Genomic DNA, 26,907 nt, shown 5'->3' on the forward strand with positions numbered 1-26,907 from the left:
AAACTCAGTCTGATCACCCTGGATAATCAAGGGAAGATTTCAAATCTACATTTAAAAGTGAGATTGGTCTAGAGGATGCTCGTTCTTCTGGACTCTTGCTTGTCTTCAAAATTAGAGAGATATTCAATTCTCTAAGTGACTGAAACAACTGCCCTGCTTAAAAATGAAAGGTTATACAGACTAATCAGAGGTTCTACTAGCATGTCTTTGAATTCCTTATAAAATTCACTTCCAAAACCATCAAGTCATGGAGCCTTACCAGACTAAGGATCCCTCAATGCAGCTAAAATCCCACTCAGAAATCGGAGTATTTAAGAAATTGTCGGGAGTTCAACAGAAGAGAAAAATTGTTTCATTTGCATTAATGCATCGAAGGACTGATCTGTTTTATATAAATCGACATAAAAGTTTTTAAATGCCTTATTAATATTGTCAGTCTTACGCATTGTATTGCCCTTTGAATACAGTGCAGAGGAAATAGCGTCTTCTTCTTTGTAAAGAGAACTAAATATCTACTTGGTTTATTTTCAAACTCAATTTTTGTTTCACAAATGTTATACTTCTTTCAGCACATTGAGTCAACAAGGGGTCCAGTGCTGGTCGGATTGCGTTAATTTCTTTCAGCATTAAATGGCTAGGATTCTTACCATACTCTATCTGTTTCTGCGAATTTTACTTCTAGCTGGCACTGTCGCTCCAGCATTTTACACTTTCTGGTGACTATATACAAAATAACCAGTTCTCTTGCAAAAGCCTTGCAAGTCTCCTACAGGATTGAGAGGCTGACTTCAGAAAGAGAATCGATCGAATAAAAATGTTCAAATTCGGATTTGAAATAAGAAGTAAAGTTATCATCTTTAAGCAGAGATGCATTAAACCTCCATAATCTAGATTGTAAATATATCGCCTCGAGTGAAAATTCCAGGAAGACAGGAGCACGATCAGAGATCACAATACACTTGTACATTAGGAAAGAACTGAATGTAACATTGTTTTTGGCATGAAAAAATAATAATTCCTCGCATTACAGGGAACAGGGAAGGCGGCAAATTCTGTCTTCGGGGTGTAACGTTCTCCAAATATCCCAATTCCTCGCATACAGATACTAATGCCTTCACCTGTTGAGTAGGTGGCTTTCTAGTTATAGGAAGCTTGTCCATCAAAGGATTTAGGTGGCAGTTAAGTCCCCTCCTGTGAAAGAATTTGTTGATGCTAATTCAGAAGTTACAAAATCAGAAGAATAATTTGGAGGGCCATACACATTTATTATCACAATACTTTCTCCATGCAGCATTCCTTTAACAATCACAAACCTTCCCCCTTTATCTTTCACACAGTTCTCAGATCTAAATGGCACATTTTTATTAAAAGGGCAGCACTGTGGCAGTGGTTAGCACGACTGCCTCACAGCTCTAGGGGCCCAGGTTCAATTCTGGCCTTGGGCGACTGTACATTCTCCCAGTGTCTGCATGGGTTTTTTCCAAGTGCTCCGGTTTCCTCCCACAGTCCAAAGATGTGCCGGGTTAGGTGGATTGGCCATGCTGAAATCCAGACTTTACAGTCAACTGCAACCTGTTACTAGAGACATTCAGCAGAGGGATCTGAATTGTTGTCTTCCACAAAGCTCACGAAAGCCTTGGCTTTAGCCAGGATATCACAAGTTTTTGTAGAGTTGTTGAATGTGACCCTCAATATGGCAGCAAACAGCAGAGCATATCGTGTTCCAATGGCCTCCAGTTGTCTTCTAACTTCATCAAAACCCTTGTGCCTATCTTGTACCACCTTTGAAAAATCTTGAAAAGAAAGAGACCTTCGCTCCATCATAGAGCAAGGCCCCACCATTCTAGCTGCCATCATTATTTTTGAAGATCTTTGAAGTTATGAAAACACATAATTATGGGCCAGGATCATTGGTTATCCCTCGGTCTCAATGCAAGTAAATGGTCTGCCCTTTCTAATTTAATGCACCCAGTTTTCATTTCTATGTTAAGAAAGCGTGGTAGCCAGCTCTCAAAAAGTTTAATTCGAAGCTCACCTTCAGCTCCTTCTTTCAAACTAAGGACCTGAACATTTTTTCTTTAGATCACCTAGATATTCCGTCATACTGAGCAGTTGTTTTTGCATGGATTGTAAATGGGCCTCTACCAAGGAAGTTGCATTTTCCACAGTAAAAATTCTCTCCAAGCTTCATCAAGCCTTTTATCAGTATTCTGCACTTGTAGAGCTGAGCCCTGATATTTTGCACTCATAGACCGAGTTTCTCATCAATGACTTCGATAATATTAGTAGTCATCAGTTGTAATGCTTTTCAAAATGTTTGGTCAAGAGCCGGCTCTTTCACCAAGTCACAATGTTGAAGAGTCGACTCCACCCTAGTTGTCTCTGGCTCTCTCTCTTTTCATTGGTTTTCTTAACATTTCTCAGAATTTTGTCAGCAAAGTTCAACCAAAAATCTTCCAGGGACAAAATATGGAGTTTTCACTTCCGAAAAAAACTGAGTACAAGCTGAATGAGCAAAATAAATGAAAGGATTTCTAACTGATTAGCACCAGAGCTCACAGGAAACACAGCTATGTCATTGCTCGCATCACGTGACCCCCACTGCTTAATTCTTGAACGCTTGACCTTTGCTCTAACTTCATAGCTGCTCACTCAGTAGTTTGCAATCTCAATACCTTGATTGATCCTGACCCGAATTCCAAATTCAATATTCCATCTATCACCAGGATGGCTTAAGTGTACTTCTTCAATACTGCACACCTCTGATCTCTTAAACCAGAACAACCAAAACCCTTATGCGTAAATTGTTATTTTAAGACTCGAATTTTCCAGTGGTCACTTCACAGATCTTCCAAGCTCCACCTTTCCAACTCACCCAAAAGCATGTTTCTACATTCAGTCAAATATCAGGATGTGTTCAACCATCACTCCAACTGAAGAAGAATTTTTCACTACCTTTCTTTTAGATGGAATAACCCCTTCCCTTCATCCCATACTGGCACATCCAGTAACTCTTCAGTTACATAACCAACCCATACTCCACACCAGCTCTATCAAATGCCAAGCATTCCTATGTTAAAATAAAGTTGTCTTTCAGCTTGTTCTTGTCTCTTAAATCTGTCATAGTACACAGAATGCTAATAAACATCTGAACTAGAAATTACACCATTGTTTAAGTCAATCCAAACAAAGCAAGCGCTACTATTTGGTTACCTTCAGTCAATTGTCTTGAAGGAAGAGTCAATATGTATGTATTGAATATGGACATGAACATAAACAGTGATCTATCCTGTCTACGTCTGATTGGATGCTGCTTCAGAATTTAGTTGGCAACTATTTTCCGAGTATTATTACCCAGAACTGTTCAAATCAGAATTAGTCTGAAGTTGTTGAAGAGACAACTGAAGGACATGGCCCTCACCTGAAAGGTTTGACACCATTTGTGTTCAACAGCATTTATTTGTCCTCATTCAATATCTATTATACTCAAAAACAATTATTTAGTCATTATTTGACATCAATTGCACTCAAACCATCTGGCTATCATTTAACCTTACAAGCATCATAACTGATATCAATGTTATCAATTGCCCCAAACCACAACACTCAAACATTTGCAATTAGCAACATCACTTGAGCATTCAGACACTAAAAACAATCATAGTTTATTGTCCGTATTTCTAAATTTTGATGCTTCAAACATCACAAAACTAAGCAAACTTCAGAAAAAGCAGCCTGTTTTGATGAGTTGCTGTTATGTTTTTCTTATAATCCTTAACCAGTGCAACTCATCAACCACCCCCACTGTGAACCGAGTTATTTTCTCCCCAACCAGAAATTTTATTCTGCCTCTCCAAACTGCTCCCATAGCGGAGTAAGTTTCAAAAGTCAAACTTGTACAGTAATGAGAGGCAACGTAAGGCAGCACTAGATCACATGACCAAACGTTTGGTTCAAGAGGTTAAATGGGTTTCGGAGATTCAAGGAAAATCACAGACCACTTTCCCCACAATTCAGGCTTCTGAACCCGATTTAACAATGATGTTGGGATCCTGAGACCTGTGGGAAAAATCCTGGTCTGGGGCCAAAATTCTCCCATCTCACCTGCCACGGGAATTATAGCAGGAGACACAGAAAATTCGGCAGTCCATTTAAAGGCTGTTGAGCTCAGGCGGGAATTTCCAGTCTTGGGACGCACACGGCCAGAGAATCCTGCTCAAGATGTCTGAAATGGAGGGTGCAATTTCCTGGTTCTGCCAAAGGGTGAGGTCCACTGCTGCTCGACCAGGAAATCTCGGCAGGAAGGTCTTTCAGTCTTCTCATGTACAAGGCCCCAAGCACTCCTTTCAGGTGAAGTAACATTTCACTTGCACCAACTTCAATTTGGTCTATTGAATTTGCTGCTCACAATGCAATCTCCTCTACACTGGGGAGACTAAACGCAGACTGTGAGATCGCTTTGCTGAACACCTTCGCTCAGCCCGCAATCATGATCCTGACTTTTCTATTGCTTGTTATTTCAATTCAGCATCTTGCTCTCGTGCCCACATGTCCACCTTTGGCTTGCTGTAATGCACCAGTGAAGAGCAACACAAACTGAATGAACAACACCTCAGCTTTCAAGTAGGCACATTACAATCTTCTGGACTCGACACCGAGGTCAACAAATTTCAAGTGTGACTTTTCTCCTCCATCTTTACATTTTTTTTGACTATCCCAAACAATTTTTGCTCCAATGCGAAAACCCTCTCTCCCCACCATGTCATCTGTCATTTATTCTTAGGTTTTGCGACATCTCAGTTGCAATCCTTTTCAGTTAAATCACTGATCTTCTAGTCTGTTCCACCCCCTCTTACACAGTATATAATTCAACATAAGCTTCCTCCTCTTTAGTTCTGAGCAAGAGTCAAGTGGACGCGAAACATTAACTCTGTTTTCTCTCCTTGCAGATGCTGCCAGAGCTACTGCATTTTTCCAGCATTTTAAGAACATAAGAACATAAGAAATAGGAGCAGGAGTAGGCCATCTAGCCCCTCGAGCCTGCCCCGCCATTCAACAAGATTATGGCTGATCTGAAGCGAATCAGTTCCACTTACCCGCCTGCTCCCCATATCCCTTCATTCCCTTAGCGATCAGAAATCTATCTACCCTCTGAGAGAAGAAGTTCCCCCTCAACTCTGTTCTGAACCGGCCCCCAATTATTTTGAGGCTGTGCCCTCTAGTTCTGGTTTCCCTTCTAAGTGGAAATAATTCCTCTACCTCTACCCTATCCAGCCCCTCCATTATCTTATATGCCTCTATAAGATCACCCCTCAGCCTTCTAAACTCCAACGAGTACAGACCCAATCTGTTCAATCTCTCCTCATAAGCTACACCCCTCATCTCTGGTATCACCCTGGTGAATCTTCTCTGCACTCCCTCCAAGGCCAATATATCCTTTCGCAAATAAGGGGACCAAAACTGCACACAGTACTCCAGTTGCGGCCTCACCAGTGCCTTGTATAGTTGCAGCAAGACCTCCCTGCTTTTATCTTCTATCCCCCTCACGATAAAGGCCAACATTCCATTCGCCTTCTTGATCACCTGCTGCACCTGCAGACTGAGTTTTTGCGATTCGTGCACAAGGACCCCCAGGTCCCTCTGCACAGTAGCATGATGTAATTTTTCTCCATTTAAATAATATTCCAATTTACTATTATTTCTTCCAAAGTGGATAACCTCACATTTGCCAATGTTATATTCCATCTGCCAGATCCTCGCCCACTCGCTCAGCCACTTCCTTTTTGTCCACTTCCTTTTTTAAACAGCGGCGTAACAGTAGCTGTTTTCCAATCAGCCGGCACTACCCCAGAGCCCAGCGAATTTTGATAAATAACTACTAATGCATCTGCTATTACCTCAGCCATTTCTTTCAGTACCCTGGGATGCATTCCATCCGGGCCCGGGGACTTGTCTACCTTCAGTCCCATTAGTCGACCAAGCACTACCTCTTTAGTAACAGTAATTGTATTAAGGACCTCACCTCCCACCAACTCTCGATCTCCAATATTCGGTAAACTATTTGTGTCTTCCACCGTGAAGACTGACACAAAGAACTTATTTAAAGTCTCAGCCATTTCCTCGTTTTCCACTATTAAATCTCCCCTCTCGTCCTCCATGGGTCCAACATTCACTCTAGCCACTCTATTCCTTTTTATATATTTGTAAAAAACTTTTACTATCATTTTTTATATTTTGAGCTAGTTTAGTTTCATAATCTATCTTTCCTTTCTTAATCGCTTTCTTAGTCGTTCTTTGTTGTTTTTTAAAGCTTTCCCAATCCACTAATTCTCCACTATTTTTGGCCACTCTGTACGCATCTGTTTTTATTTTAATACTCTCCTTTATTTCCTTCGTTATCCATGTCTGGATATCCCTTTTCTTACATTCCTTCTTTATCACCGGAATATATTTTTGTGAGTACTTAAAAAAATCTCCTTAAAAATCCTCCACTGTTCCTCAGCTGTCCTACCTACCAGTCTGCTCGCCCAGTCTACATTAGCCAATTCCGCCCTCATCCTATCGTACTCCCCTCTGTTCAAGCAGAGGACACTGGTTTGGGACCCGACTTTCTCACCCTTCATCTGTATCAGAAATTCAACCATATTATGATCACTCAACCCCAGAGGATCCCTCACAAGAAGATCCTTAGTTCTACCTGTCTCATTACACAGTACCAGATCTAAGATAACTCGCTCTCTCCTAGGTTCTGTAACATACTGTTCAATGAAACTATCCCGACAGCATTCTAAGAACTCTTTCTCAGGCCCTCCACGTCCAATTTGAGTCGACCAATCAATATGCAGGTTAAAATACCCCATGATTATTACCTTTGTTTCTGCATTTGTTTCAGATTCCAGCATCCACAATATGTTACTTTTATTTTCAGAAGTTCCTCCACTACTGAACTCAAACTGACCAGTCTGTAGTTGTCGGCTTTATCCTTGCACCCCCTTTTGAACAAGTGTGTAACATTCCCACTTTTTCAGTCTTCTGGCACTACCTGTGACTAATGAAGACTAAAAGGCACCTCTGCAACTTCCACACTCTCCCCTCAGTATCCTTGGAGACATCTCATCCAATCCTGGTACCCTATTTGTTTTATGTCAAGATAGCCTAAAACCTTCTCCCTCTCACTTGTAAATTCTTCAAATATAGCAGTTACCTCCTCTCTCACTTCAGCCTGGGTAGCATTTCTTCCTTCATAAAGAGAGATACAAAGTACTCATTTAATATTTCTGCTATTTCTCCTGGTTCCACATGCAAGTCCCCTTCTTTATCCCAAATCAGCCCTACTCTTTCTTTTACCACACATGTATTTTTCATATGCTTATGGAAGTCTCTGCTCATGATCTCTCCTTGCTATTTGCATTACTTTTTTCACTTCCCCTCTGGTCCTTCTATATTCAGCTTGATAAGACCATAGACATGGGTGCTGAACTAGGCCATTTGGCCCATCGAGTCTGCTCCGCCATTCAATGAGATCATGACTGATCTGATGTGATAATCCTCAATGTCACTTTCTTGCTTTATCCCCATAACTCTGTAGAAGGGAATTTCAAATCAGCTAGTGAGATTCACAGACAAATGTAGTCTTTATGGAGACAGGATAGCAAAAAAAGAGGTTAAATGATTCTTTATAACAAGTTAATATGAACAGTTCGCTCATATAGTTCATAAGATACTGAATGCGGGCGGCACGGTGGCGCAGTGGTTAGAACTGCTGCCTCACAGCGCCAGGGACCCAGGTTCGATTCCTGGCTTGGGTCACTGTCTGTGTGGAGTTTGCACGTTCCCCATGTCTGCGTGGGTTTCCTCCAGGTGCTCCGGTTTCCTCCCACTGTCTGAAAGGCATGTTGATTAGGTGCATTGACCCGGACAGGTGCCGAAGTGTGGCGACTAGGGGATTTTCACAGTAACTTCATTGAGCATTGTCAGCCTTACTTGTGACTAATAAACAAACTTTGCTTTAGTATTAAAACAGATGAATATGATTTTAAAGTATATATACTGAAGTATTGAATGTATTTTAATATATAAAATATATTGTTGCCTCAGTCAAAAAGAGCAAATGCTGCAAAGTGTAATGGTAAGGTCAGAAGGTTAGAGCGACAAGCTGGGAATCCATTAGTTAGCAAACGTATGTATTGGAAAGTTACAAGTTTTTGAACAAATGTTGTACCTTTATAGCAGCATACATTGTCCAGACATAAGATAATTAATTCCTCAGGCCCAGGAATCACGTATCTTCGTGTCTTGGCAATGTGCCTGTGGGAAAGGTTCATCTATGGAAAGCATCCATAGTTACATAGCAACCAGGAAATGGGTTTAGCCAAGATGGGAGGATGTCCGAATTCAATGAACTAATGAGATATCATTGTACTGAGTGGCAGATTGAAACTGACTGAAGTATCTTGTCAAGAAACTGTACTGACATGTGAACACGAAATGAAATTGATTCCAAGCTAATGAAGAGGTGTATTTTAGATAACAAAAGGGTATAACCATTAAGTATTTTGGCTACAAACCTAGATCTCAGGAGGTTTTTCAGCTTTGAACCTGAGCTGTTTAACCATTTGGAGACCTCCGAACGGCCGTACATTTTTGTTTGGATGTCCTGTTTGATTTTATGTTTTAAAATAAATTTTGTTACATCTTTTGAACAGAGACTTTGCCTTTTGCGAGTTTTTAAATAGAGTCGAAGTCTATAGGCATAAATTGGCCACCTTTTAAAAATTCTCGATTCCCTTATTGATTTAAAATCTGTTTATCTCACCCTTGAACATACTCTAATGGTAAAGAATTCTACAGATTCACTGCCCTGAGAAGAAATTCTTCCTCATTTCTGTCTTAAATGGGCAACCCCCGATACTGAGATTATGCCCTCACGTCCTAGACTATCCCACAAGGGTCAACAATCACTCAGCATCTATACTGTCAACTCCCCTGAGGATCCAATACATGTCAATAAGATCATCTCTCATTCTTCCAAACACCAATGTACTACCAGTACATCCACTATCTCTGTAGCTATTCTCTTTAATATCTAAGGACGTAATCTATCATCAGGTCCAGGGGACTTACTGGCATTTAGGCCCATTAGTTTCCCTGGTACTTTTTCCACAGTGATAGTTATTGTATTAATTACCTGCCCCTTTTTGTCCCTTAATTATTAAACATTTTTGGATTTCTATGCGTCAGTCTTCATGGTACAAGACACTAAGTATGTATTTAACCCTCTACCATTTTCTGGTTCCCCATTATTATTTTCCAGGTCTCATTCTCGAAGGGGCCTATGTTCACTTTGGTTACTATTCCTGTTCGTATACTTAAGAAGCTCTCGCTGTTTGTTGGTTTTTATATTACTTGCTAGTTTACCCTCAGTTTACTTCTCCCTCTTTACTATTTTCTGGTCATTTGTTGTCAGTTTTTAAGACTTTCCCACTCCTCTGGCTTACCACTAATCCTTGCCACATTTTATCTTGTTGTATCACTTATATATCACAATATCTACTTTTTCCATTCTGGTCCTTCAATATTCAGCCTGATTCTCCATTCTATTTTCTACCTGACATCTGTCATACACGCACTTCTTCCTTTACACCTTTTCCTTTTCTCCCCCCATCCTCCAACCTCTTTTCCCATCCCCAACCCATCTTTCACCTTCCTCCTCTTATCTTCCTCCTCCCCTCTGCACCCCCATTTGATCCACTGGAGCAAGCTGAGAGGGGTGATTGAAGGCAGCAGTGCTGGTGAGAGATTAATTGAATTGTTTATTTATTTAATTAGTCAGCTAGTGTGTGTATTTTTTTGGCCTTTACTTTAACAGCAGTTTTTCAAGTTTAAAGTGAAAACTAGAAGTGGGCAGCAAAGGAGTCTGGGAAGGGTTTTTATTTTAACTTTAAAAGTCAGTTACCTGGGAGGTTCCCCCTCATTGATCCACTGGAGCAAGCTGAGAGGGGTGATTGAAGGCAGCAGTGCTGGTGAGAGATTAATTGAATTGTTTATTTATTTAATTAGTCAGCTAGTGTGTGTATTTTTTTGGCCTTTACTTTAACAGCAGTTTTTCAAGTTTAAAGTGAAAACTGGAAGTGGGCAGCAAAGGAGTCTGGGAAGGGTTTTTTAAGCGCGTGAAGTATAAAAGGTAGGCTGCAGTATACAGCGGGCAGCGTCGGGAGCGGGCAGTGGAGTGTGTGGGAAGCAGAGTGTGAGCTATAAGACTTTGGCTCACAGGGCTTAGGCTGAAAGGGCGAGCAGGGGTGAGTTGAATTCACTTTTGCACTTTCTACCTGGTACTGGCAAGGTATCTCGAGGGGATGGGTGTGCAGGCAGTGCAATGTTCCTCTTGCACTATGTTTGAGGTGAGGGACGACGACAGTGTCCCTACTGATTACACCTGTGGGAAGTGCACCCATCTGCAGCTCCTCCAAAACCGTGTTAGGGAACTGGAGCTGGAGTTGGATGAACTTAGGATCATCAGGGACGCAGAGATGGCCATAGACACAAGCTTTAGGAATACAGTTACTCCGAGGATTGAAAACAGATGGGTGACGGTGAGAGGGGCTGGGAGGAAGCAGTCCGTGCAGGGATCCCCGGTGGTCGTTCCCCTTAGCAACAAGTATTCCGCTTTGGATACGGTTGAGGGGGATGACATACCAGTGGGGAGCCGCAGTGAGAGGATCTCCAGCACTGTGTCCGTCTCTGTGGCTCGGGAGGGAAAGGGGGAGAGCGGGAGGGCGATAGTTATTGGGGACTCGTTAGTTAGAGGGATAGATAGGAGGTTCTGTGGCAGCAAAAGAGACTCACGGATGGTATGTTGCCTACCGGATGCCAAGGTCCGTGATGTCTCAGACCGTGTTTTCCAGATTCTGAAGGGGGAGGGGAAACAGTCACAAGTCGTGGTGCACATTGGTACCAATGACATAGGTAAGAGAAGGGACGGGGATTTAAAGCAGGAATTTCTGGAGCTGGGCTGGAAGCTGAGAGCCAAGACGAAACATGTGGTCATCTCTGGTACGTTGCCGGTACCACGTGATAGCGAGTTGAGGAACAGGGAGAGAGAGCAGTTAAATATGTGGTTGCAGGGATGGTGTAGGAGGGAGGGTTTCAGATACGTGGATAATTGGAACACGTTCTGGGGAAGGTGGGACCTGTACAAACAGGACGGGGTGCACCTGAACCAGAGGGGCACCAATATCCTCGGAGGGAAATTTGTTACGGCTCTTCAGGGGGGTTTAAACTAATTTGTCAGGGGAGTGGGAAAGGGAGTTGAAGTCCAGAAGTCAGTGAGGGTGGTGAGGTATTGGGGAAGGTATCAGGGTCAAGGGTGGGTACTGGTAGACAGGAAGGTGGGTTGAAGTGTATCTACTTCAATGCAAGGAGCATCCGGAACAAGGTAGATGAACTTGGGGCGTGGATTGGTACTTGGGACTACGATGTTGTGGCCATTACGGAGACGTGGGTAGAACAAGGACAGGAATGGTTGTTGGACGTTCCGGGGTATAGATGTTTCAGTAAGTGTAGGGAAGCTGGTAAAAGAGGTGGAGGAGTGGCATTGTTAATCAAGGATAGTTTAACGGCTGCGGAAAGGCACTTCGTGGGGGATCTGCACACTGAGGTAATATGGGCTGAAGTTAGAAATAGGAAAGGAGCGGTCACGTTGCTAGGAGTTTACTATAGGCCCCCAAATAGTAATAGAGATGTGGAGGAAGAAATTGCTAAGCAGATTATGGATATGTGTGGGGGTCACAGGGTAGTTGTCATGGGGGACTTTAACTTTCCAAATATTGATTGGAACCTTTGTAGGTCAAATAGTTTGGATGGGGCAGTTTTTGTGCAGTGTGTGCGGGAGGGTTTCCTGACACAATATGTGGATGGGCCGACTAGAGGTGAGGCCACATTGGATTTGGTACTGGGAAATGAACCGGGCCAAGTGTTAGATTTGGTTGTGGGAGAGCAATTTGGAGATAGTGACCACAATTCGGTGTCTTTTGTTATTGCAATGGAGAGGGATAGGGCCGTACGGCAGGGCAAGGTTTACAATTGGGGGAGGGGTAATTATGATGCGATTAGGCAAGAATTAGGGGGCATAAGTTGGGAACAGAAACTGTCAGAGAAAGGAACTAATGAAAAGTGGAACTTTTTCAAGGAACAAATACTGGATGTCCTTGATAGGTATGTTCCTGTCAGGCAGGGAGGAAATGGCCGAGTGAGGGAACCATGGTTCACAAAAGAGGTGGAATGTCTTGTGAAAAGGAAGAGGGAAGCTTATGTAGGGATGAGGAAACAAGGTTCAGATGGCTCGATTGAGGGTTACAAGTTAGCAAGGAATGAGCTGAAAAAGGGGCTTAGGAGAGCTAGGAGGGGACATGAGAAGTCCTTGGCGGATCGGATCAAGGAAAACCCCAAGGCTTTTTACTCTTATGTGAGGAATAAAAGAATGACCAGGGTGAGGTTAGGGCCGGTCAAGGACAGTAGTGGGAACTTGTGTATGGAGTCAGTAGAGATAGGCGAGGTGATGAATGAATACTTTTCTTCAGTGTTCACCAAGGAGAGGGGCCATGTTTTTGAGGAAGAGAAGGTGTTACAGGCTAATAGGCTGGAGGAAATAGATGTTCGGAGGGAGGATGTCTTGGCAGTTTTGAATAAACTGAAGGTCGATAAGTCCCCTGGGCCTGATGAAATGTATCCTAGGATTCTGTGGGAGGCAAAGGATGAGATTGCAGAGCCTTTGGCGTTGATCTTTGGGTCCTCGCTGTCCACGGGGATGGTGCCAGAGGACTGGAGAATGGCGAATGTTGTTCCTCTGTTTAAGAAAGGGAATAGAAATGACCCTGGTAATTATAGACCGGTTAGTCTTACTTCGGTGGTTGGTAAATTGATGGAAAGGGTCCTTAGGGATGGGATTTACGACCATTTAGAAAGATGCGGATTAATCCGAGATAGTCAGCACGGATTCGTGAAGGGCAAGTCGTGCCTCACAAATTTGATAGAATTTTTTGAGGAGGTAACTAAGTGTGTTGATGAAGGTAGGGCAGTTGATGTCATATACATGGATTTTAGTAAGGCGTTTGATAAGGTCCCCCATGGTCGGCTTATGATGAAAGTGAGGAGGTGTGGGATAGAGGGAAAGTTGGCCGATTGGATAGGTAACTGGCTGTCTGACCGAAGACAGAGGGTGGTGGTCGATGGAAAATTTTCGGATTGGAGGCAGGTTGCTAGCGGTGTGCCGCAGGGATCAGTGCTTGGTCCTCTGCTCTTTGTGATTTTTATTAATGACTTAGAGGAGGGGGCTGAAGGGTGGATCAGTAAATTTGCTGATGACACCAAGATTGGTGGAGTAGTGGATGAGGTGGAGGGCTGTTGTAGGCTGCAAAGAGACATAGATAGGATGCAAAGCTGGGCTGAAAAATGGCAAATGGAGTTTAACCCTGATAAATGTGAGGTGATTCATTTTGGTAGGACTAATTTAAATGTGGATTACAGGGTCAAAGGTAGGGTTCTGAAGACTGTGGAGGAACAGAGAGATCTTGGGGTCCATATCCACAGATCTCTAAAGGTTGCCAGTCAAGTGGATAGAGCTGTGAAGAAGGCCTATAGTGTGTTAGCTTTTATTAACAGGGGGTTGGAGTTTAAGAGCCGTGGGGTTATGCTGCAACTGTACAGGACCTTGGTGAGACCACATTTGGAATATTGTGTGCAGTTCTGGTCACCTCACTATAAGAAGGATGTGGAAGCGCTGGAAAGAGTGCAGAGGAGATTTACCAGGATGCTGCCTGGTTTGGAGGGTAGGTCATATGAGGAAAGGTTGAGGGAGCTAGGGCTGTTCTCTCTGGAGCGGAGGAGGCTGAGGGGAGACTTAATAGAGGTGTATAAAATGATGAAGGGGATAGATAGAGTGAACGTTCAAAGACTATTTCCTCGGGTGGATGGAGCTATTACAAGGGGGCATAACTATAGGGTTCGTGGTGGGAGATACAGGACGGATATCAGAGGTAGGTTCTTTACGCAGAGAGTGGTTGGGGTGTGGAATGGACTGCCTGCAGTGATAGTGGAGACAGACACTTTAGAAACATTTAAGCGGTTATTGGATAGGCACATGGAGCACACCAGGATGATAGGGAGTGGGATAGCTTGATCTTGGTTTCAGATAAAGCTCGGCACAACATCGTGGGCCAAAGGGCCTGTTCTGTGCTGTACTGTTCTATGTTCTATGTTCTATATCAGGTTACAGGGCCAGCCAGAAACCAGAAGCGACGTTTCCCAGATGGTCCTGCTACAGTTTTGAAGCCAATACAATAATAATGAGGACCGTTGGAGAGAAGTAAATATTGGTGAAGTCTGGAGGAGGAGGAAGTTAAACGGGCCCTAAATCCTGGGGGCTGGTTGGGTGGAAAGTATGGCCCCTGAGACTAAAATGAATGAAGAATGAATTCATTCTCAAGTATATAATGTGTAGCAGAATAATTTTTTTGGGACTAGATATTAAGTAATTAATTTCTTTGTATTTTTCAAATACAGGTTACTGAGTGATTTGGGTCGTTTAGAGCGCATTATCAAATTTGATGTTAATATCAGTCCAACTTAAAACTTTTGCTGTCAAATCGTAATTAAGAGCATTGAGCACACTTGAATGCAAAATTGGTGTTAAAATCTTTGGTTTGGGATAGTGCCCATTGGGAGTAAGAACATAAAAAAAGTGTAATTCTGAATTATTTTTGAGGTACAAGGATACCTTGAACCTAGTTTTTCTGAGCCATATATACCTGCACAGTGGACCAATTCTGCTAGATCAAGCAACCCGTTCAATACTGGTAGAGTTAAATGCAAACATCAATGTTAACTCTGTTTCTCTCTCCACAGATGCTGCCAGGTTTACTGCGTTTTTCCAGCAGTTTCTGTTTTATTACTGACAGAGTTAGCCCTCCCATGCACCAAAACTGCATTTGCAGGTATCCTGGATTCCTGGACATGTCACCCTAACTTTCTCCTGACAGAACTACTTTGTGAGTTCACAAATCCCTGAACTGCAGTTCCAGTGTTCTCTCATCTCACAATTCTTCCAGTGCTCTCACAGACCCTGGATTCTAGAGCTTGGGTTCTGGGTCTCGTTCCACTCTAAATAGAGCTAAATCCTCAAGCCTCACCCTCGCACCACCCAAATTTAGAACTACCATGCAATGCTCCTAGATGTCGCTTCCCAGTGCTCCCAAATTCAGTACAGTCCTAAATGCTGGAACTGTGTGCCTTGCAATACTACTTGGCATTGTAGTGCTATATATATAAAACCTCTGACGCCCAGAGTTCAAGAGAGTAACTCACTGCCACTTTCTGGGGCACTAAGGAAGGAAGGAATCCAGAGAGGGTTTAGCTGGCAGTTTTACTAGAACCGTCAGGTCCCTGGAGTCTGTAATGGACATGCTCATGTCCTTGTGTCTAGACTATGTATCACAGAAGTTCATCTGAGCAGCAAATTCACAACAACTTGAATTTCAAGTTTTATAAAATGACTGCATTTCACTAAAATGGCTTTCCATAAAGCCTCTGGGTGTTCACAGTAATTCTGTATATTTTTTCTCTATGCATTTTTATCAAGAGCTCTTAGCACTTGATGAAGCAAGGGTTTATAATGCTGAAGTGACTTGATATCACGAGAACCCTAAAAGGGCATGCAGCAACCAACATATCTTTACAAGAAATTTTATACAATCCATTTCTAAGTATGCAATAACATTCAGACAGATGGCAGCAAACAGAAGTATTACAAATATTTGAAAGACAGATTGATATCACTTGAGAGTCTAACCATACACCAATCCACACAATGTTTTCTATGTGACTGGTAATACAAGCCATGCTTTAGAATACTTGACAACTCCGTAATGCAATATTGTGTTGAGAAGTTTAGGATGACATTTTTTTTTAAACTTAGTGAAGCAAGAAATTGTTACATTGTCCTTTCTCCTCTCAGAATTTTAAATTATTGGCTGGATTTAATGCAACCCCTTGCAGTGGAAACCATTGCAGCTGGACCCACTTAGTTGTGGGAAAGGTCTTACCTAAGTGTCCCAGCAGCATCTAAACCTCTCACAGTTAAGTCAGAGGTTGCCGAGGGTTTCCTAGTTGGATGCTCATTAATGAGCCAACTGACACCTATTATCCAATTCCAGCACAAGTCAGTGTTCATTCAGGCATTAAATGAGAGATGTATGGCTTTCCTGTGCCCCCAAAAAGCTGACCGGCAATGACATACCTCTGAAAGCTACTCCATCATGCCTTGCCAGCAAGGTTTATCATGACCGCAATACAATTGGTGGTATAATGGTGACTACAAATATGACTCCTTTAATGCCACCTGGTCTCGACAAGCTTTATGCATCTTATTCACTTTGAAGCAATAAAACCTGTGGTGGAGTACACTGAAAGCAAATACGTGTTTAATGAATATGTAATGAAAAATTGCTCATTAGAAAATTTGTTCCCCATAAGCAAAAACCTACCACCTGCAAGGTTCAATTTCTATAGATTATTTCATGCTGCATGATACTTGTGCCAAAACTCCGTAAATGGCTGGCGACAATGACCTCATATGCATATATTATTCTTCAGTAATGGAGTTGTTACATATTCTACACAACAGATACTGTGCCGACTGGAATTCCAGTACAAACTCAATGATTCCAAGAACGATAACTTAAAAGTCTAATTACTTTATGAGATCTGGCAAGGTAAGAGGAGCCAGCCAGATCATCCAAGAATGTACTGAACTAAGCATGTCTGCAACTCAAAATCAGCACTTGCTCATATGACAGCACAGAACTCTTTTATAACTTAAGCTCTAAGATATGCGTTGCTTAGTTCATTTATACCATGCTCATTTGATAGGGTCTAACTGCATCTCAAGCCAACTGAAGATCATGCTTTTATTTTAAAACAGCCCATATCAGCAGAGAGAGAAAGATGACTGACTTTCCAGCAACTTTTATATGGAGAAAGTATTAGGGCTTCAGGTGAGGCAGACCACACAGGCAGTCGGAAATGGGGAAAGAGGGATTTGTTTTAACTGGGGTTCATAGTGACATTATGCCTTTCTTCCTTCTCATCCTTTTAAACCCTGCAATATCTGGACCAAACAGCAAGTGAACTCTGCTCTCAGAAGATTCATTCTAATCCAACTTCCTCCTCAAGATACTGCCAAGGAAAAAGCAGAAGTGGAATAATTGGCGTATCTGCAAATTGTCAAAGAGTATGCAGAAATGCAGTGTATTTCTTAAATGGATGGAGATTATAAAATGTCAATATCGTAAGAGACCTAGATACTCTTAGTCATAAGTCATTGAAAGCTAACATTCAGGTGCAACAAGCAATTAGGTGGCAAATGGTATATTTGTCTTTATTGCAAGGAGATTTGCGTACAGGAGTAATGGAGAATTGCTGCACTGGAAGAGGCTTGGTGAGACCACACCTTGATATTGTGCGCACTTTTGGTCTCCTTATTCAAGGAAGGATATAGTGGCCATTGAGGGTGATGTTTTGGCCGCAACTGTCTTCTGGGTAACGAATTCCACAGGCTTACCACTCTCTGGGTGAAGAAATTTCTCCTCATCTCAATCTTGAAAGGTTTACCCAATATCCTGAGACTATGACCTCTGGTTCTGAACACCTCCACCATTGGGAACATCCTTCCTGCATCTATTCTTTCTAGCCCTGTTAGAATTTTATAGGTTTCTATTAGAATCCCCCTCTAAACTCCAGCGAACATAATCCTAACCAATTCAATCTCTCCTTACAAGTCAGTCCCACATCACAGGAATTAGTCTGGTAAACTTTCTCTGCACTCCAATAGAGCAAGGACATCCTTCGTCAGATAAGGAGACCAAAACTTCACACAATATTTCAGGTATGGCCTCACCAACATCCTATATAATTGTAGCAAGACATTCCTGCTCTTGTACTCGAATCCTCTCGCTATTAAGGCCAACATACCATTTGCCTTGTTTACTGTTGCTGCACCTGCATGCATACCTTCAGCAACTGGTGTACGAGGACACACAGGTCTCCTAGCACATTTCCCTCTCAATTTGTAGCCATTCAGGTAATAATCTGTCTTCCTGTTTTTGCCAAAGTGGATAACATCACATTTATTCACATGACACTGCATCTGCCGTGCATTTGCCCACTCACTCAGCTTATCCAAATCACACTAAAGCATCTCTCCATACTCCTCACAACTCATCCTCCCACCCAACTTTGTGTCATCTGCAAAGTTGGAGATAATACATTTAGTTCCCTCCCCTAAAACATTAATATATATTGTGAATAGTTGGATTCCCAGCTCCAATTCCTGCAGTCCTTCACTAGTCACTCCTTGTTATTTGGAAAGAGATCCGTTTATTCCTACTTTTGGTTTCTTTTCTGCCAACCACTTTTCGATCCATCTCAATACATTGTACCCAATCCACCACTAGCACTCCCATCTCTAATGACTGGCACAATTCCTATTCTTTTGCCGACCACTAGCTTCATTGAGCTAGCACTGCCCCAGGATTCTCTGACCTCTAGTTTCCTGACTGCACATAACTATAAAAGGCTCCCAGGGCTTCTCCTGAGCCTTAACCTTCTCCCGCATGGAACCAGTGACATTCTGCCACTTTCTCAGCTGCATAGAACTTCTCCTGCGCCCTAACTGCCTGGAGTCTAACAGCTCCAAGAGCTTCTCTATGAGCTGCAAACTACATGGGGTCCAAACCGCAACACCCAGCTACAAATAATGGTTCTCAGGGCTTCTCCCAGCTCTAAGTGCCCAGAGTCTGTGAACAGTTTCTGGTTGCTGTGACAGGGTTGTGTGGTGTCGTGGTCACTGTTCTCCTGAAGGCTGGGTAGTTTGCTGCGGACAATGGTCTGTTTGAGGTTGTGCGGTTGTTTGAAGGCAAGAAGTGGGGGTGTGGGGATGACCTTGGCGAGATGATCGTCTTCATCAATGACATGTTGAAGGCTCCAGAGGAGATGCCGTAGCTTCACCGCTCCGGGGAAGTACTGGACGACGAAGGGTACTCTGTCCACCGTGTCCCGTGTTTGACTTCTGAGGAGGTCGGTGCGGTTTTTCGCTGTGGCGCGTTGGAACTGTTGATCGATGAGTCGAGCGCTATATCCTGTTCTTATGAGGGCATCTTTCAGGGTCTGGAGGTGTCTGTTGCGATCCTCCTCATCCGAGCAGATCCTGTGTATACGGAGGGCTTGTCACGACACCACACAACCCTGCCACAGCAACCTCTGCAAGACGTGCCAGATCATCGACACAGACGCCATCATCTCACATGAGAACACCATCCACCAGGTACACGGTACATACTCTTGCAACTCGGCCAACGTTGTCTACCTGATACGCTGCAGGAAAGGATGTCCCGAGGCATGGTACATTGGGGAAACTATGCAGACGCTGCGACAACGGATGAATGAACACCGCTCGACAATCACCAGGCAAGACTGTTCTCTTCCTGTTGGGGAGCACTTCAGCGGTCACGGGCATTCAGCCTCTGATATTCGGGTAAGCGTTCTCCAAGGCGGCCTTCACGACACACGACGGCGCAGAGTCGCTGAGCAGAAACTGATAGCCAAGTTCCACACACGAGGACAGCCTCAACCGGGATATTGGGTTCATGTCACACTATTTGTAATTCCCCACAGCCTGCCTGGACCTGCAGAGTTTCACTGGCTGTCCTGTCTGGAGACAATACACATCTCTTTAGCCTGTCTTGATGCTCTCTCCACTCACATTGTTTGTATCTTAAAGACTTGATAGCTGTAAGTATTCGCATTCCAACCATTATTCATGTAAATTGAGTTTGTGTCTTTATATGCCCTGTTTGTGATCAGAATTCCCACTCACCTGAAGAAGGGGCTTGGGGCTCTGAAAGCTTGTGTGGCTTTTGCTACCAAATAAACCTGTTGGACTTTAACCTGGTGTTATTAAACCTCTTACTGTGTTTACCCCAGTCCAACGCCGGCATCTCCACACCATCATTACACATACCCAGATCTAAAATTGCTTGCTTCCTGGTTGGTTCCAAAACATATTGTTCAAAAGAAACTGTGCTGAATACACTATGAACTAATGTCCACTAGGCCATCTTTGACAATTTGATTTAAAGTATAAAGTTGTTTAAAGTTTATTTATTAGTGTCACAAGTGGGCTTATATTAACACTGGAATGAAGTTACTGTGAAAATCCCCTAGTCGCCACACTCTAGCACCTGTTTGGGTACACTGAAGGAGAATTTAGCATGGCCAATGCATCTAACCAGCACATCTTTTGGACTGTGGGATGAAACCAGAGGACCCGGAGGAAACCCAGAGGACCCGGAGGAAACCCACACAGACATGGGAGAACATGCTGTCTCCACACAGGCAGTGACCCAAGACGGGAACCGAACCCAGGTCGGTGAGGCAGCAGTGCTAACCACTATGCCACCGAGCCGCCCCCTATAAGATTAAAATCCCCACAATTAAAGCAGTACAAGGATACTGTGCCTTTAAGAAATGTCTCAGTCATGAAAACTGGTACAATCAGTTTGATCTCAATTTCCTCGGATTAATTTCTATTGTTTTGGCTATGTTACATGCTTCATATATGGCTTAGACATTTAACTTGGTAGTTGCGTCTAAGACTCCCAGGTCTGTTTCGGCTGCATCCACATCTTTTTCAACATCATTCATGGAACGTATGCATAATGTGTCAAGTTGGTTGTGGGGTAGCGTGTGCAGCAGCGGGTCCAGGTGGCGATGACCGGATGGAGGATCTGGGAAATGGTGGCCATGGTGTAGGGTCACAGCATTCAGGTAGGCAGTCAGTACAAGTCGGGAAGGTAGCTGTTACAGATCGGAGGGGAGGGTATGATGATGGGGGCTAGTCGGCATGTTGGGGGGGGTGGGAGGGGAGGTTTGTATTGGGCAGGGGTTTATTGGGGAGTCAGCTGAGGAGTTACCCACAGGCTCAACTAGGTTTTAATCTGTCCAACATTTCCCAGGTAACTATTCAAGTGAGTACTGTGCAACCATTCAAAGTCTCCAACTCTAGCTCAGAGTCAGAGACATTAGCCGAGTGTCACAAGGAGCAAGGGCTCATCGGAAGTTTAAACTTCCTAAGCAGTTCCCATAGGTCCATCATTCAGGACTTCCATAGGATCCTGATGCGCATTTAGTCATAGATCCAACCTCCTGCAATTTGGAGACCGGAAAATTTGTTCCATGATTTTTCAGACGAGAAAATGTTGGTTCATTATATATGACAGTATTCTCTGGGTTGATTCACAAACATAGTCATGATTTGGATTTAAAAGTTATCTGGAAATGGAATTACATTGCACGACAGAATACATGTCAAGCATCTCTATGAATATTGGCTTAGTCTTCTGAGACTGAACAGAATTCAACTAATGATTACAAACAGCATGCTTTAAAAAGGTTGACAGGTTGATCTTATAGCCAGTATTAATCAGTTAAAATGTGTTCAATTTTAAAATGGAGAGATTACTCTTAAGCTGAAGTGTTAGAACACCAATTTACCTTCCGTAGTTGTGCTTCGAGTTTAGTGCATTCCTCCTTCTGCTGTTCAAGAGATATCTCCAGTGATTTCAGCTTGGAATCCTTCTTCAGTCCAGATGAAGCCAAAGATGAGGCATGCTCTTTCAGGTCCAGGAGCATAGCCTACAGCATTAAATTTATCAGTGCTTTTATTCAAACATTGTTAACATAATGATATGATGCCAGCTGATGTTACTACTGGACAGTCAGGTCTCAGAATGGAACCTTGGCTCGATATACCATAACAATTTTTTAAAAATGATGTGGATGAACATAGCCACAGAACCGCGAATTAACTTTTAACAAAAGAATAAAACATTTATAAAGATGAATAGATTAACTGTAATACACTACTCCCTCGCTACCACAACACTTTTAAGACACATTGCACTCTGAAACCAAGTGGAAGATGCCACCCAATATAACTCCTGCAGATTTCTCATTCCTCCCCCCCCCACCCTTGCTGGTACTCGTCTAGTCTTACTGGAAATCAGACTTCTACACAAGTGTTTCCAGACTCTACTCTCAAAGAAACACACTTTGAATCATCCCCAAACAAAGTTTTCTCTTGGATGTCTTCACCAAGGATCCACTTCAAGGACTTCAATCTCTCCTTTCATTCAGTATTCCTCTGCCTTGGATTTCCAAATGCAGTTACACAATCTCTCAGGTACCCCGCCATGCCAACAGAACACCACTGCTTCACAGGCTGTATTAAGGTGTCACCGACTTTAGGATTACTTCAGATATCTGGCTTCTCACTAGCTGATTTCTGCAAGTGTGCATCTTTCACCTCTCTGTCTCTAACTGAGAGCCTCCCTCTGCCCCTTTTTTAACTTCAGTGAACAGTACCTTTCACTTCAGTCTTCCTGGGACTACTCTTCCATTCCCTGTTTTTTAAAGAACTCTCTGTTCTCTTGTTTTCTACAACTTACTCGACGGTCCTGCCTCTGCTGGTAGTTTCTGAGAGAGTTGCTTTCTTCTCAGATACCTGGTTCCAATTGAACCACAAGTATGAGGCCCTGGTTGATAAGCAAGAGCTCAGCTTCTTCACCTCTATAATTGCTTTTACATCGTAAACCTTTCATTACAATGCAGCCACAGTTTAAAATGAAACCAAAACCCACAGGCAGGCAAGCACCTTTGTTTAAGATAAAGCAATCTAAAGTTTTAACTTTTCTCATGCAGAAACACAAAATTAAACTTAGTTAAAGCTATACCTTATTTCTGTTACACACAAATACAAATATAGATTTCTGAAAACTACCTGTTTCCTGACAATAGCTTACGCAGGGAAATTTCCAACCTGTTTTAGATTTTCATTTCAAGTTCCTCCATTCTCGTTGCCATTTCTGCCCTGAATTTTCTGACTTGTACCTACTCTAAAATTGCTCCACCAATTTTTCTACCCATACCAATGGTCATTTTTGACTAGCATCTCCCAATGACTCCCTAGTCAATCACAAAAATTTCAACAGAATATTGCAAGAAGTATTGTAAATAATTGATATCTGGAATTTATTGCTGTGATTCACCTCGAATTTGAGACAACCTGTGATTCCAGTTTTGTTGATATATCCCATTGAGTTAGCTAAATTGCTCAATAAGGTCATTCCATGGCATCCATTATTTTATACATATCGCTCTTAAACAAGAAACATTCATGTTTGATAAACTTCCTCACTTTACATCACATACTACTACATGGAAAAGCATTTATTACTCACCTCCTTTTCTGAGACATCTCCTTGGAGACCACTAACCCGTTCTTTAACTTCTTTTAACTCCTTCTTGTAAGCATCAATTTCTTCTAGCTTTTCTCTTTCATCTCTGTCTCGTTGGTCTTTAAGCCGCTCAATTATTCTCTCCTGCAACAAGTTAGTACAATCAATCAAGTATTAGTGAGAAAAATAAATCATGTTTACTCATGGTGATTAATGAGACAGATGTTATTATCCAAAGGAGATATAATTTTGTGCATCCTCTAAATCTCATGCCACCAGAACTGTTGCCCTTGAACTCAGGTCAACTGATGCCATAAAAAAAAACACTAAGAAGCTTGAATTATTGTACAACTAATCTCCTTTCGCATACACTACCAAGTTACCACAAAATTCACAAGGCATCAAACTTTGTTATTCACAAAGTAGCTAACTTGTGCCTCAAAGTAACTAATCTCTGACTTACTTTGTTACACACACAAGTATTCGAAAGGTATCAAAACTTCACAAAATATCCAAACTCGCAGCTTAAACTTAAAGATACAACCAGTGGCGAGGTGAACTGCTCAGATTCCCTGTTGGTGGGGTTTCTTCCAATGGCTCCAAGTCCCAGACTCGGGGTCTTGCTGCTTCTTGTACAGTGTTTGATCCTGCGTTCCTGCTGTCGATGTCTCAGTGTCTCTTCTCCTTATAGAAATCCTGTTAGCATTGATCACGCTTCCAGTCACTTACTCCAAGGATAGGCACCAAGTCACATTTGTTTTGGTCACGAATACAGAGGGTCGTGCCTCTGACAGGAGGTCGTAATTCTCTCGCAAACACAACACACAGGGATTTGTGTTCAATCACTGTCTATTCGACGCATAGCAACAGCTACTGTCCAATCAATTCCCAGGTTTGTTCCATTGCTGCACATCCTATTCTTTGCTGCTTCACCATCCTTAGTCTGGTAGAGTTAGCCCATTTAACAATCAGGCTTTTGCTGGAGTCTTTATGAATGCCCATCAGGCTGCAGAACGTAGGAACAGAGGTCAGGCATCCAATCAGATCATAGATTATCTTCAAATTCTCTTTATTTACAATGTTTTTCCTCCATATTCCTTGATCATGTCCATAACAACAATTTCAATCTGCATCTTGAAATTACATTTTATCCAGCTTCCATTGGCTTTTGGAGAACAGAGTTCCAAATTTCCATGTTACTTTGTGTGGAACACTCCTTCCCAATTTCACTCCTAAATGGCTTAATTCCAATTCTGCCTTGCTCTGGTTTCCCCAACCAGAGGAAGTGGTTGCTTTGTATCTCTGCTGCAGAAGCCTTCTATCATTTTAAATAACTTGATTTGATCACACCTCAGCCATCAAAACTCTAGGGAATACAAATCAAGTTTGGGCTACCTTGTCCTCTTAATTTAACCCTTGAAAACCAATGGACTGGATTTTATATTGCCAAATCAGACAGGCCACTCTCACCGGCAAGAGTGAAATAGGGCACCATGATACAGGGTTGACAATTCAACATCACCATGCCAGTCTCCAAAAACACGGAAGGCAAGCACAGGTGTGGAAATCAGCAGTCCATGTGTCATTTTGAACTTAATTACCAAGCTATTATTAGAACCATATATGCAAGAACTTTTTTTAAATTTGGAAGGAAACTGCATTATTTGAACACTTGGAAGCTAACCTGGATTATCATTTAAAAAAGTCATAAGCTCATGTTGGACTGCCAACAAGCATGTCTTTTCTAAGAATTCACATGACTTCAGCTAACTGACTAGCATGGCCCTTGAGCAGGGAGAGCTATTTGCTTATTTGAACTGCTATTACTTTAACTTGATGAAAATATAAAAGCCCTAGTGATTTACTGGAAACAACCTGATGGAGTTGTGCTTCAAATTTTGAACCTGTTTTGTGAACTGAGTTGGGAATGTACTGAAGGGGAAAGCTGCCTAGTTTGCACTCTTCTTGCCTTGCCTGAAATACATGGGATTGTCAATATCCAGCCAAGAATCTTCATCTCAGTGAAACTCATCTGTATTTGGAAACCCGAGAGGCTGATACAAGGGAGATTGATCTGGCTCTATTCTCCTCTATGCCGAAGCTACAGGGGTGAAACCTCCAGGTATCTAATATGGCTAGCAACCTGTCTTCACATGAGTGAGTACCAGATCAATAGCATCAAAACCTGCAAAATATATTCTTTTTTACTTCAATGGCTCATCTCTCTTTGTTTGTTATGAGTCTGCCTGAGCACATGTACTCACCCATGTGTGCACTGGAGAATTTTAAAAAGGGTAGGTAGTTAAACGTCAAGGTTACAAATTGTGTGTTAACCAGTTCTTGCAATTAGAAGTTTTGTTCATAACAAATCAAAGTTTATTTAAGCCTGGTTAAAGTTATTTTTTTAATTTTGGGTCTAACAGTAGCAAAGGTAAATAATTGCCCAGATTGCTGAGTGAATTAAACTTTTAAACTAATGGTGCAACCTGTGGAATAGTGGAGCTAGATAAATTGTGCACTCCTCCCAGCCTGGGTGTAACACCTTTGAGCTTGTTAACAACTGAAAATTTTCATTACCCACCGCATTTTTTGGGCATCTGCCATGAAAAGGTTTGGGAATGCTTTTTGGCAGCTATGACGAGGCGGCACCATGGCAAAAAAAAAAGACCTGCCACTGGGACCATGGCTGAATGTAACAGCAGATTCTGCTGCTGAAGGTGGTGGTGTCTGCAAGTCTTAAACTCATTTGAGCCTCCAATAAAAAATGCAGAGACATTCAGAGAGCAGGGGGCCTTTAAACTTGTAGCCATGGCCGATTTCCTGCTCGCAGCATTTCCTCTCTGCCGCATGACGTTCCTGCCTGCAGTCCCAATTGCGTGTGGAGCTCCTCTTTAGACCTCTAATTGGCTTCTTTCCTGCTGGACAGCTTGTAATTGGCCATGCTGAGATGGAGGGAGAAAGCAGACCATTCTCGGTTCTATTTATTTCATGTGACAGTCAATAATCATCTCCCCAGGACCAGGAATTCAGTGCAAATTTTAAACAATATCATCAAATGCAACTTTACACTGTAACCAAATTAAAACATGAATGAATCAATTTCATAATCCAGCAAATGATTTATATGCGCTATAATACAACATTTCTTCAAGGTGCAAATGACCAAGGAGAACCTTCCTTCTTTTTATCTGGCAATATCCCAAAAATCATCGACCTTGGAAGAATATCAACAGAGCAATCTTCAGAAAAATTTGTGGAAACAAAATTCTGGTCAACCCTTAACTGAATGAAATTACAGATTTCCTCCTGTATTCTAGCCTCAAGAAAACTGAACAAAAATAAAGAGTATTCACATAGTTGGAGACATTAAGAACACTGGGGAATGTTTTCCTGTGAGTAATATGCTCATAGTCTCAACTGCCTCTATGAAGGATCTGTTTACAATTTCTTTACACACAGCATGCACAGGAGATTTATTCTCTACAATTAGGTTTAGTATGTTAACCTAACAACAAACTAATGTTAAACTAAGGTTTTAACTTTGGCACAAATGTAGCATTGA

At 42.3% G+C, this 26,907-nt stretch overlaps 1 protein-coding gene across 3 annotated transcripts in view; it reads right to left on the bottom strand.

Moving 5' to 3' along the window:
• Positions 1 to 26,907, bottom strand: part of erc1b (ELKS/RAB6-interacting/CAST family member 1b) — a 788,812-nt gene that overhangs the window by 621,244 nt on the left and 140,661 nt on the right. For all 3 annotated transcript variants that reach the window (XM_078220074.1, XM_078220073.1, XM_078220075.1), the window contains 2 exons: positions 23,349 to 23,489; positions 21,604 to 21,744 (listed from right to left, as the gene is read on the bottom strand). In XM_078220074.1, coding sequence (XP_078076200.1) covers positions 21,604 to 21,744; positions 23,349 to 23,489 — 282 coding nt within the window. The remainder of the gene's footprint in view (positions 1 to 21,603; positions 21,745 to 23,348; positions 23,490 to 26,907) is intronic.

Source organism: Mustelus asterias, chromosome 9 (assembly GCF_964213995.1).
Source record: "Mustelus asterias chromosome 9, sMusAst1.hap1.1, whole genome shotgun sequence".
In the NCBI taxonomy this organism is placed as follows: Eukaryota; Metazoa; Chordata; class Chondrichthyes; order Carcharhiniformes; family Triakidae; genus Mustelus; species Mustelus asterias.